We start from the raw sequence: 13331 nt of genomic DNA, 5'->3' as shown, positions 1-13331 counted from the left end.
GAAGATTCTTTGAATATTGTAATATTAAAAAATCTTGCGTGTAGGTTCAGCTTACAATATCTTAACCCACTTTGTACTCATGCCAGGAAGCAGCTCTTGGTCAGGGTGCACAGTTACAGAGGACAGACGAGATTAAAAACCTGAAGCTATTTCCGAATACTGGAGAATGGGCTACAAACACCCTCTCTTGGCAAAAAGGCCTTTGTTTTCAACCTCTAATCCTGCCCCCAGCAATGTTAGGCTTCAAATCTTTGTGGGGGCGGGGGGGGGGGTGGTGAGGAAGAAAAGAAAGAAACAAAAGGAAAATCCCTACAGAAGAAATAAGAACCAACTTTGTCTCTCAGGAGACACGTGGAGTCGGCCCCCAACCCCAGGACGAAGGACAGGAGAGGCTTGTTATGTAGTGTGAACCCTGCCCTTTACTGTGCCTTCCTTGAACACCGGAGCAGCAGGGCACTCCCTGAGCATAAAGCTATCTACAGACCCCGCAGGTCAACATCAGCAGGGCTCTGAGAAGCACATACATCTCTAAACTGTGAGCAAGAAACAACTGCTCTCAGCAGCGCAGAACGTGAAGTGGACTTGGATACGTCTCTGAGAGCCAGCTTCTTGTCCTTGCCACATCCAAGGCACCAGCCATTTGCCACCAACCTCACCCCACTCTCCAGAGCCCTTGACCATCTCTGCCCACCTTCTCCTATGCCCGACTTCCAGCCAAGTGTAAATAGGAATTCAAGGCCCCAAGAATTTTGATACTTTGGTATTTGGGGGAGAAACATGGGTAATGGAGACAAAGATGTAGGTTTACATCCTAGCTCTGCCACTTCCAAGCACAGAGACCTTGGAAAGTTTTCTTGCCTGTAAAAGAGTCAGTTTAACCCCTACAATTTAGGCTGCAATGAGGAAGCCAGTGTTCGGTCCTGGCGAATGTGAGCCTGTGGCTGGCGCTTCTGCGTGGCCAAGTGGGGAGCCGCAATGCCCAGCCTGCTCTCTCCAGCTCTCCAGAGCATCCCCAAAGGCAAACCTTAATTTTCCTGTTCCCCAAATCCCCCCTGGGTCTCTCCTTCCCAGCCCTCCCTCAGGCTCAGGGATGTGTCTTTTCCTGTCTTCTCCTTCCACCAGCTCCTAAGCATCTGGTCCCACTCCCTCTGTAAACATCCTCAGGGAAGGACGCCAGAGAAATGTGTACATGTGGGGAGAATTCAGCCTGCGTTACCTCTTTCAGTGGCGTTGCATGTTTTAACATTTTAAATTCCTAAAATATTGACACCCGTACAGAAAAGTGCACAAAAGATAAATGTACACGTAATGAATTATTATCAACCAAAACCTGTGAAGACATTTTCCAGAGCAGGAAAAGGACTCCCCAGGTCAGCCCCCACCGCAATCACAAAATTAACCCCCTTACCCTCCACCGCACGCAAGCAACCACGGCCCTGCGTGCGTGGCCATCGCTCCCTGCTGCTCTTCATGGTTTGCCACCTCTGGACGCATCCCTCAGAGCTGGAGCTGAGTTTTCTGACCCTCAGCTGTGGGAGGATTTGTGGTTGGGGTGCCTCCATGTGGGGCTCCTCCATGACTCAGGAGGACATTAGCGCATGGCACCATTGAGGAAGGCACTGGACCTTTTCATCAGTGCTCACTGCTCTATAGGACGAACCGAGCGAACCACAACGTTCACCCAGTCAGACGCCAACGGACACAGATCTGTTTCCAGGCTTTGGTTCTCATGTGAACACTGCTGGGAACGCCCTCCCAGGTCTCCTCCCACACAGGTGAATGCATTTCTCCTGGGTTCCCTCCTGGAATGGAAGAGCTGGGATCTTAATCACCCACAAGCAAAGGGGCAAACTGATGTTGCAAAGGGCAGTACCAGTTCCCACCACACCCGCAGCTCTGTCCTCACCAGCAAGTCATAGAATCACGGTTTTTCATTTCTGCCAGAGCAGTGGGTGTGGGGGCGGGGGGGGGGGTGGTTGCACTGTGACTTTAATTTGCATTTCCGACCAGTGGGTGTGGAGGGGAGTTGCACTGTGACTTTAATTGTGACTGTAATTTGCAGTTCCCTGGGACTGAAGATCCTAGGCACCTTTTCCTGCCTTTACTGGTCATCAGGATTTTTTCCTTTATAAATAAAATGCTGCCTGCTTGAGACTTTTGGCCATTTTTCTGCTAGATTGTCTCATTATATTATCTGATTAATAGGAATTTATGGATTAATAGGAATTTAGATATTTTGCATTCATGGCTTTAAGAATACATGATTATGAAATAAAGGAATCCATTTCCTATTAAAGATCTTTCTGAGACAACTGAAGAGCTGGGAGGCTTTGGGGCAAGGGCTTTCTCTGCTCTCCAGGAATCATGCCGGTCAGTGGACCCCCGTTTCCCTCCACTGTGGCTGGCCTCAAGTTACGTTTGCATGTATTATTCATAAGCACACACACATGCACTTTCTGAAAAACAGCTCCTATCTACGGCTCGTTTTAAATCTCATTGTCTGATTTTCAAATTTTTATAGAGTCGACTTCTATGGTAACCTCGGTATAAACTTGAGGGCAAAAAACATTTATTAAATACTGAAATTTACCCAATTTTAGTAAACTCGATGCAAAGTACTCCCACCACGTACAGACAGTGGGTACTGCAGATTAGCCATTCTGTGTATGAGCTGATTTCTCCGTGAACCCCCAAGGGTGTGCCCAGAGGTCCAGCTCCCTGGAGTCTACAGATGAAGACACTGCCCAGCTGTGGCCCACGCTGTTGACCACGATCTCACAAGTGATGCCCACTTCTCTGCTTCTCTGCATTATTTAACTTCCCTGCTTCTCTGCATTATTTAACTTTCAGGAAGAATTTAACTTTCAGGAAGAAGTTAAATTCCAGTATGAAAAGATTTATGATAAATTCTCTGTGTTTGGGGGGTATGTATACTCAACACCTCTCGCCTCCATAATTCTCCCTTCAATTTCAAAATTCTCTCCACAATTTGCCATGACTCCATAAAGTTTCCAAAGTGACCCTGGCATGGACACTGGCTCCGCCGTGCCCACATGTGTGTGGAGGGGAAGCCTGGAACACAGCCAGGGATTAAGAGAGTTTTTCCATAACTCTGTAGACCTGTGGAATATACTAGTTGCACCGACCAGGTGAACCAGGGGTAGAAGGACGCTTGCCCTGCCAGCACCAAGGGTGCAGCCAGCGGAACCCTGCCCCAACATGGAAACACTGCCCCCCTCACAGACAGCACCGTCTTCTCAAGGAAACTGCCCCTCGGCGTCGAAGCTTTTCATCTCGCATGCCTGGCTTCCTGCCCAGAGCATGGGCCGCCCAATAAACACCAGACTTCCATATGCAAAAGGCCGTCTACTTTCTTCCCCAGTCCATTCCTTGGACCAAACATTCCACGTAGGCAATTAGAAAAAAGGAATATTTCTATACAGTGAAACGATACTGAGACCTAGTTGGAAGCAACAACATAAGTAGATGGTACACTGATTTGATTCCAGAAACAAGCCACTATTTGTAGATCGCACAAAATTCAGCCAATTTTGCACATGTTTTCTAAGAAAGTTCTTTGGGACACTCCTTAATTATCAGATGATATCACTAAAGCAACAGAAATAGACCCACTGCTTTCCCCTTCGTAAAACAAGGCTCACCTCAAAATGCTGCTTGTGGATGAAGGAAATAGGACGTGAAAGTGTCTCTCAAAGTCAAAGAGGGACACACACAGACCCAGTTAATCTTGGTGATGTTTTTCTGTTTCATTTCCTCCATGAGTTTGCAACAGAACTATTAGGTATACATGTTAGCTTAACTAAAGATATATTTCCAGCACTATTTAGGCTCTGGCGAAAAAGTTTTTACAAATAAACGTATTTTAATTCCACATCGTGCATCCCCATGGCCAGTCACTGGAAACATTAGGCCTTATGTCATCGCTGACTGTGGACACCCTCATTCTCCTGGAACCCACAGAGGTCATGAGTTCTGGCCAGAGCCATGGCTCAGGAAGCTTGAAAAACAACTGAATAATAAACAGAATTCCAGATTAAAAGATACCTGTCCCTTAAACAGAAAAATAAATCTAAAGGTAAACTCTAAATGCAAATGTTTCAAGATTGTACATGAGAAACAGGGAGAGACATTTTGTAGTTTATTATTGCTTTATAATGATGTGTTTTGACTATCTTAATACATATGATCCAGGAATCTGGAGGGCTAGATCATGGCATTTCTTCATAGATGGTCTGATAAGTCTCCCCCACAAATTAATCAAACTTGGGCTGCAGATTATTTTCAAATAAAAATGATCTAAATCATTTACAGCACCATTGGCAAAAAAAAAAAAAAATTATGGGAAAGAGAATATTTTACAGATTTTTAAACTTCTAATTTTATTACTTTTAGTACATCAGGCCCTCTTACAAGTAATAAAATAACACAAACCATTTTGAAATTGACTTATGAAGAAAGACCCATTTTTCTTTGAAAACATATGCATACAAAACCAGCAATTTTCACTTTTTTGGCCAAAGAAAACATTTGGCCATTTCCACTGGTGACTCCGAGTCCTTGTGGTTATTTTAAACACTTAAGGGACCTGAATCATCATAACCCATCATGATCAGACGCAGTGCTATCTTCCTTTAGTAAGCTGGCCTCCAGCCATATGCATACATTCACATAGCTTCGCCCTTCCCCTCTTAAAAACAAGGGCTCCCTAAAACGTAGGCTTTGTCAGTGACGAGATCTCTTCCCATTGTGGCTCACAATGCCGGCCAAACTGGATTTCCCTCTGAATGATGAGTAAACCCAGGGAAGATGATGAGAAGAAATGGCAAACCAATTCCCTCCAAGCCTTCCACTTGGAAAGGCACGTCAGACCTACCCGGGCACCGGGGCGTCTTGTGGGCCACGGCGGTGCCGCTGATGGGCCTCCCGTTGGGCGTGACGCACCAGCAGTATCCCGTGTAGCTGTGACACTGGACCTGCGAGAGAGCACAGGACGGGTAAGCCCTCCCGGGCCCGTGGCGCAGCACCTCATGGCTGCGAGGCCCACTCTGCTTTCTGCGGCAGTGGCTCAGACAGGGTCCTGGGATACCCAGAGCTACTTCTGTGGCTGCATTTCAGTCCTCAGTATAGAAAGTGTGCAGGTCTTGACCCCAGGGTTTTAGAGATAAAAGGGGCCCAAATCAGCACTTTACTGACTGCTAGTGTGTGCTGGACACCTTACCTGTGAAGTCACTAATCCTCACCACCTTCCAGATGGAGCCCTAGCCCTCATCTTATGAATGGGGAAACTGAGGCCCGGGAAGGTCAGGAGCTCCCCACTGTAGAGCCAGGAGAGCAACATTGGCCTCTTTAGTGTTCACTCTGCAGCCTGCATCGCCCACTCCCCCTGCAACCACAGCCAGAACAGCCTGTTCCTTCAGCTCCAGTTCCTTTCTCTCTTGTTCTCTCCCTCATTGTCTCTCAAAGGCCAAACGATGATGTAAACACACAGAACTAACATCATCACCCAATGGGCCCCAGGCATGTCAAAGGGCAGAACCCGTGCTGTTTTTTCTGTTCTTTCTGCTGCTGTGCCAGTTAGCATTGTATGTTAGTACTTTGTTTTTCCTTAATAAGGAGTTAACAGCATTGACACACTCAAAACGGAGAGCTGGCTGACTTTCTCAACAGTGCCTTTGGCTGACAACATGAATTTGACTTGGCTCAGCTCCATGTCTATGGGCCCGTCAGGTTGGAATGAATGATCCAGGAGCTCACTCTTGGCACAGACACGACTTTTAGTGTGTGCTCCCCGTAATGAAAATCAAACTAAAATTAAATTCTAAGCTGCAAGCCAGGTTAGCATGGTCTAATTGGCCTCACTAAGGAAGCTTCCTGTGCTAAATTCATAGTAATGAAAGTGTGAATGACAGCAGCAATGATATAAATGCCTGCACCAACTAAGAAATAAACACACACCTTCATTTATGTGTCTATTTATGCCAAGTAGGCTCATTATGAATTAACTTCTAAAATGCAGAAGGCTGATTTCCCCAGAGAACAAACCCGCTGCTTCTTCTGTTCGGTTCCCCCTCACCTGCCTTCTCCCCACACCCGCTCCACATCTCCCTCCCTAATTGCGCAGGTGCAGAACCTCCCAAGCAAGGCTGGTAACCTGACTGTAGGTGCCGTCGTCATTGCACTCAGGAATGAACACTTGCTGAAACTCCTTCCGGGCTTGCTCCTGGGTATACTTCCTTTCAGCCACACACCTGGACACATCTGTAGGGAAGAACAGGGCAGAGGAGCGGTTATGCAACGGGAAGAAGATAGAACAGATAGGAACATTGAAAGATGTGAAGGCATGAGTCAGGCAGGAGTGCTGAGGACCTGGAGGCTGGAAGGGGCTTCGTAGGCAGCTGAGCTCTCAGCAAAAGGAGCCTCAGAAGAAGGGCAGGTGCCTGTCACATGCAGGCCTGGTCCTATCTGATGCGAGGCCCAGGGGCGGGAAGGGCAGGACCATTCTCCACATTGAGTGAGTAAGAACACTGAGGCCCAGGAAGGCCTCCTAGCTTATCCCTGGGGAAACAGGTGGCCCCTGCTTCCTGAAAATGGGGAAAACGCCAGCTGTCTGGTGGGACGCAGGTAGGCTGTCCTCAGATTCAAGGATGTCCACCTGAACACACCAGGATCAAGTCCAGGGGCAAAGGGTGGGCAGGGCTAGATGCCACCGTTAAAAACAGACCAAAGGGAACTGACCGAGGGGACGCACGGGGTGGGACTTCCAACCACAGCTGCAGCCCAGGGCACAGTCCCACTGAGACCAGCCTGAGAGGAGAGCGTGGCTCATCCCTTTTCTCTGTTTCCTGTCCTGCCTCTTCCATCTTCACATGGAAATCTGACTGTCAGGTGGATAAAAGGGTCAGGTCTTGTTAGAAAGCCTCGTCCTCTGCCCCAGATGCTCCACATCCCACTGTCCCAACAACACAGATTTCACAGAAGGCGCAATGTCACTGCTACTACTTAAGAAGACACCCCAAGGATGAGCAAAACTGGAAAAGTCTTTAGACTTCCAGGCATACTGAGCTCACTGTGGAAAAAAACTAATTCGGAAATACAGAGACATGAAAGGCAGTAATGCAGGATCTGTGTGTGCCACGAGCAGGCCTTGTTTCTCCCTAACCTGCACGATCAGGGCCGGGTTAAGACACGTGAGGACCACAAAGTCGGTTGCTTACTGAAGCTACTCTCAGCCTTCCAGCCTAGGGAGTGAAAGCTGTTGAGCCCAGCACCAACCAGGCCCATCTTTCGGTGCCCCCAGGGGGAAAAGGCTTGTCCTAAGAACAGCCTCCCACCACAGGAGAGGACGTCATGTTGGCTGCCATGGGCCGCCTACCCGGAAGCAGAACACACGTGCATGCTTTACTTCTTGGGACCATCACACGATATAGCTCATTTGAATTTTAAAACTTGAAAAAATGGCTTTCCTTTTTTTAAAAAAGTATTTCCAGATTTCAATCACAAGTGCCTACATCTTGAGAGAGCACAAAGGCCATCTCGACTCCAAGGACTCTTCTTCAAATGTTGTTCATTTCCGTCTTCAGATGGTGACTTTTTGACTCCCTGGTAGTTAAAGTGCTGGCTATGGCAAAATGCGATCCGATTACCAGCCCTGGGCTCCCCCCGTCACAGCGGGCTCCTGCAGGCTCTGCCTCTAACAATGCTCCAGGGCCTCTCTGGCTTTTGCAGAACCACCGGCCACATGCTGCATGGAGCATTACGGGCCTACACATCTGAGCAAACGCTCCTCCATCCATCCCAGCTTCGTGCCTTCAGCTTTATTCTAAAGTCTGGCCTGGCCAGCCAGCACTCAGCAACATGTGGTTTTAATGCAGTCTGTGTTTTAGCTGAGGAGAAATCACTGCTTTGCTGGACTTCTGTCCTCGTTTTTTAGTATAACCTGTGGTTTTGACTGTCTAAAAAGGAAAAGTGATACGAGTTCCAGCTTGCGAGGTCTCCACGAGGTACAGATGGAGCTATAAATTAGGTCTAATATTTGAGCCATCACGGAACATGCCAAGAAAGCTAAGTTTTCCAAACTCCTGTGGGCTCCATTCTTGGCGTGGACTTCTTTTAAAGACTTCACATTTGCCACTGGTCAGATAGTTCTGAAATCTGCAGCTCTTGGGTTTAATAGAATATTAAATTCCAAGTTTACATCTAGCCTCTGGCAGACTATTTAGTCATAGGAAACAATTAAGACTTAGCATGAAATTACAAGGCCTGCATGAATCCTCACTCAAAATAAACCTGCAGTCATCTTATGAAGTAAAACTGCTACAGGGTTGCGGCTTATTCCACAGATTTGCTATTCCTTATTCTGGATATCTCGTGTTAAATCAGGTTCAAGATCTTTACTACAGAGAAGTGCCTGAACAGCATCCGACAAGGTCCATTCTACCGAGAGGCACAAAATTGCCAGAGAATGAGGGCTCAGAAATAGTCATGGCCCCCGTGTGTTCTCAATATCACTCTAAGCCATTATATGCTTGATACAGACACATCTTAGACTGAATTAAATGCCCCTCTTTATAAAAATCAAAATATTAAACACACCCTCAAAATTAAACTATTTCCAACTTTCCAACTTTTTAATCGCTTTGAAAGAATGGAATAGGATGCTTCAACACTGTCCCCTGGAAAACTTATTACAGATGATGATAAATTTCTCTCCTTAACATATTTTTACTCTGTATGATTCTTTGGTTGAGTTAAAAATTAAGCAGAGCCCTAACTGTTTAACGGCCTTGTTGAGATTCCACTCTGAACACTTTATGTTTAACTGTTTGATTATTAAATCCCCAGAACATAAGCAACATAATTTTTTAAATTACTGTACGATGGCTGAGTGCGGTGGTTGATGCCTGTAATCCCAGCACTTTGGGAGGCTGAGGTGGGCGCATCACGAGGTCAGGAGATCAAGACCATCCTGGCTAACATGGTGAAACCCCTTCTCTACTAAAAATACAAAAAAAAAAAAAAAATTAGACGGGCGTAGGGGCAGGCGCCTGTGTTCCCAGCTACTCAGGAGGCTGAGGAAGGAGAATCACTTGAACCTGGGAGACAGAAGTTGCAGTGAGCCGAGATTGCGCCACTGCACTCCAGCCTGGGGACAGAGCAAGACTCTGTCTCAAAAAAAAACAATTACTGTATGACTACACATAACATAAAATTTACCATCTTATCCATTTTAAGGTGAACAATTCAGTGGCATTTAGCACATTCACAGTGTTGGGCAACTGCCACCTCGGCCTAGTTCCAGAACATTCTCCTCATTCCCAAAAGAAAACTCTGTGCCCATTAAGCTGCCATTCCCCATTTCCCCCTCACCTCAACCCCTAGAACTATCCATCTACCTTCTGTCTCTACAAATTTGCCTATTCTGGGCATTTCCTGTCAATGTAATCACACACGAGGTATCCTTCTGTGCCTGGCTTCCTCTACTTAGCGTGATGTTTTCATGGTTCATGTATGTGTGCTGATGTATGTCTACACCAGAGATGGTGCATCAGTGTAATCATACATGAGGTATCCTTCTGTGCCTGGCTTCCTCCACTTAGCGTGATGTTTTCATGGTTCATGTATGTGTGCTGATGTATGTCTACACCAGAGATGGTGCATCAGTGTAATCATACATGAGGTATTCTTCTGTGTCTGACTTCCTTCACTTGGCATGTTGATTTCAAGGTTCATGTACGTATGTTCATGCATGTCTACACCATCAATGTAATCACACACAAGGTATCCTTCTGTGTCTGGCTTCCTTCACTTAGCGTGATGTTGTCAAGGTTTATGTATGTTACAGCATGTTTCAGAGCTATGTTCCTTTTTATGGCTGAATAATATTCTATTGAATGGATGGACCATATTTTGTTTATTCATTCACTCGTGGATGAACACTTAGGATCTTTTGGCTATTGTAAATAATGCTGTTATAAACATTCAGATGTAAATTTTTGTTTGAACGCTTGTTTTCAAGTCTTTTGGGTAAAAAGTAGAAATGATGGAGTAGAAATGATGGTTCACATGGCAGTTCTGCATTTAACTTACGGAGGGAGTGCCTGCTGTCTGCCACAGTGCTAAACCGCTGTATGTCCAGCCAATGATGGAGTAGAAATGATGGTTCACATGGCAGTTCTGCATTTAACTTAGGGAGGGAATGCCTGCTGTCTGCCACAGTGCTAAACCGCTGTATGTCCAGCCAACAGAGACAAGCGTTTTGATTCCCCCATCCACTCAATTTATTTTGTCTTTGTTAAATTGTTGTAACCATCTGACTTGGATGAAATGGTTTCATAGTACTTTCGCTCATAGTATTATATTACTATAATCAATATTTACCTCAAAGAAAAACATCTTAGCTGGAAATTATAATATTAACACTTTAAATAAAATTGTCAATCTCCTTCTAATTGAAGAATTTAGTCACTTTTTACTGGACCAAATAAAAACTTTCTGATGTGAATTTTGTCATATATTTTTAGAAAATGTTTGCTCTTACCTGCAGAGCCGGGACTTTGTAAATAAAGAATTCATCACTGCTTAGCAAGGCATCACTAACAACAGGTTTTGTTTTGCTTTAGAGACAGGGTCTCTGTCAGCCAGGCTGGAGGGCAGTGGTGCCATCACAGCTCACTGCAGCCTCAACCTCCTGAGCTCAAGGAATCCTCTCACTCAGCCTCCTCAGTAGCTGGGAAGACAGGCGCCACCATGACTGGCTAATTTTTTAATTTTTGTAGAGATGGGGTATTGATTTGTTGCCCAGGCTTGTTTTGAACTCCTGGTGTCAAGCAATCCTCCTGCCTCCCAGAATGCTGGGATTACAGGCATGAGCCCCCACGCCCAGCCCTAACAGAAATATTTTGATGAATTTTTGGTTAATGATAGTTAATTTTGCAAGCAATTTATTTCTACCTGTTGGGCGATATTTCCTCTCTCTCAGTTACAAAACAAAATAGGCTCCAATCAGATTACAAGCTTGTTTACGTATCAAGATATGTCATGGAGACTGGGCACAGTGGCTTACGCCTGTAATCCCAGCACTTTGGGAGGCCAAGGCGGGTAGTTCACCTGAGGTCAGGAGTTCGAGACCAGCCTGGCCAACATGGTGAAACTCCATCTCTACTAAAAATACAAAAATTAGCCAGGCTTGGTGGTGGGCACCTGTAATCCCAGCTACTCAGGAGGCTGAGGCAGGAGAATCACCTGAACCTGGGAGGTGGAGGTTGCAGTGAGCTGAGATCGTGCTACCATACTCCAGCCTGGGTGACAAAGCGAGGCTCCGTCTTAAAAGAAAAAAAAAAGGTATGTCATGGAAACCATTACAATGTGATGCTCACTACACAGTAGAAATGAATAGCAGTGTTTTATAATGGTTACTTATGATGAGTGTTTTCTTTTAAACGGAAAGCAAATAATTCCCTACTTTGCTAGAATCTCTCAAAACAGGATTAGGCAAGAATCAGCAGAGACTGCTTTGCTGAACATTTTACAGAGAATTCTGGAGAGCAACAATTAAAAGGAACAGTTAAAAGGGATCTTTGAGAAAACTTTTCAAAACAGGGCCATGAAACAGTGATCTTCACAGGTGATGCTGAATTTGGTAGTCCTAAGCCCAGAGAGTTCCTCTCTCAGGGACTCCTTTCGGTAACAGAATAGAAGAACATAAACACACTAAGCTAGGCAAAAGTGAATCAAAGTAACTCTTCCTGTTGGTCTTCCAAGATGCTTTGGTCTACACCAGAGATGGTATCTCAAGACTGATGCTGCTCAGCTTCCTACTGCAATAGGCAGAGAACTCTGGGACACAGGTAAGGACTGTAGTGTCTCATTCATCGATATGGAAGGAGCAGCTAGCTGGATATGTTTCTGGTCAACAGATGCTCTGACTCTGGATCTCACAAGGTCACTGAATGGCTGTGATTATGGCCACCGCCATGTAAACTCTTCAGGTTCAGGCTCAGCTTGCACTGCCATCTCCCCATGACCCAGTGCAGGGCTGGCCGGGACGGGGCTGGTGTGGGAACGCCATGGGCTGAACGAGCAAATGGTAGCCAGGCAGAGGACACATATGGTGCCTTTGTAGTGGCCACGGCAATGATAGCCCTCAGAGTGGCATGGCTTTTATTGATTTTGGCATCAAATGAAGACAGACACTGTGTTTTAAAAGTTGTAGTATTTTACCCACCCGTAATTTTGAAGGCCAGAGTCAGAAAAACTAAGAATGCCGTGCTGCAACACTCTCCAGCAGAACTGAAGTATTCTTTTCCATCCTGATATCTTAATGTAGATGAAGTGCTGTGATAAGCGCCCCCAACCCCAGTGATCTGCAGCCCTTGGCCAGCAAAAGCAGCACAATGCATCCCCACAGCAACAGACTAGTGCATCTGTCCAACCTTCCCTCAACCATGACCAGAACGACACTATTTCAGAGCTAACGGGGACAGGAACGACATTTTCATCCCCACAGCAACAGACTAGTGCATCCGTCCAACCTTCCCTCAACCATGACCGGAACGACACTATTTCAGAGCTAACGGGGACAGGAACAACATTTTCATCCCCGCAGCAATAGACTAGCGCATCCGTCCAACCTTCCCTCAACCATGATCAGAACGACACTATTTCAGAGCTAAGGGAGACAGGAACAACATTTTCGTTTTACATAAGTATTCTCTTTTTAAATGCATAAAGGCAAAAACAAAATTATATAGGAAATCCCTAAATATATAACTGAGATTGCCAAATTGTAAAGAGAAAAGTTAAGAGAAACTGCAAACTATTGCAAGACTATATTACAGTATTCAGACAGCCTTTATAATATTTATACAAGAAACCACAGATCATGCCCATCTCTATGAAAATTAATAACAGTGATTTTCAACAGATCGAAATGGATGATTGTGTAAATGGTCACTAAATCCTTTGCAGGAAGGCTGACTAGAACCTTCCAGAGGGCAGAAGCTCCCTAGGCTGTGCGGAGAGGCCCCTGCTCTGCTGATGAGCTGGTGCCTTCGGTTTGGTGGTGCCGCTAAAGCAAACCGAGGAGAGGCCCTTTGGATGTGCAATGTTCTAGGAACGTCCGGCTGTGTTTCTGATCACGGCTGCACATGAGACTGAAGGCCCTGAACCTCCTGTTATGTCTACCCCAGCCTGTGAGGAAGGGTGCTCCCAAACATCAGACGTGTTAAAATACCGTAAGTGAGTTAAGGTAAACATACTCTGGGTAGAGTTTCTGCAAGACACAAGCACAAATCTGATTGAAGTTGCTTCTG

General features: G+C 45.8%; 1 protein-coding gene across 1 annotated transcript in view; it reads right to left on the bottom strand.

Moving 5' to 3' along the window:
* Nucleotides 1–13331, bottom strand: part of SMOC2 (SPARC related modular calcium binding 2) — a 220664-nt gene that overhangs the window by 130451 nt on the left and 76882 nt on the right. Inside the window, exons 3-4 of the mRNA XM_054558489.1 lie at nucleotides 6173–6279; nucleotides 4895–4994 (exon numbers count right to left, since the gene is read on the bottom strand). Of these exons, the coding sequence (XP_054414464.1) occupies nucleotides 4895–4994; nucleotides 6173–6279 (207 nt within the window). The remainder of the gene's footprint in view (nucleotides 1–4894; nucleotides 4995–6172; nucleotides 6280–13331) is intronic.

This window comes from Pongo abelii, chromosome 5, assembly GCF_028885655.2.
Source record: "Pongo abelii isolate AG06213 chromosome 5, NHGRI_mPonAbe1-v2.0_pri, whole genome shotgun sequence".
NCBI lineage: Eukaryota > Metazoa > Chordata > Mammalia > Primates > Hominidae > Pongo > Pongo abelii.
Note: the sequence above shows the minus strand (reverse complement) of the source record. Positions and strands in the feature narration are given on the sequence as shown.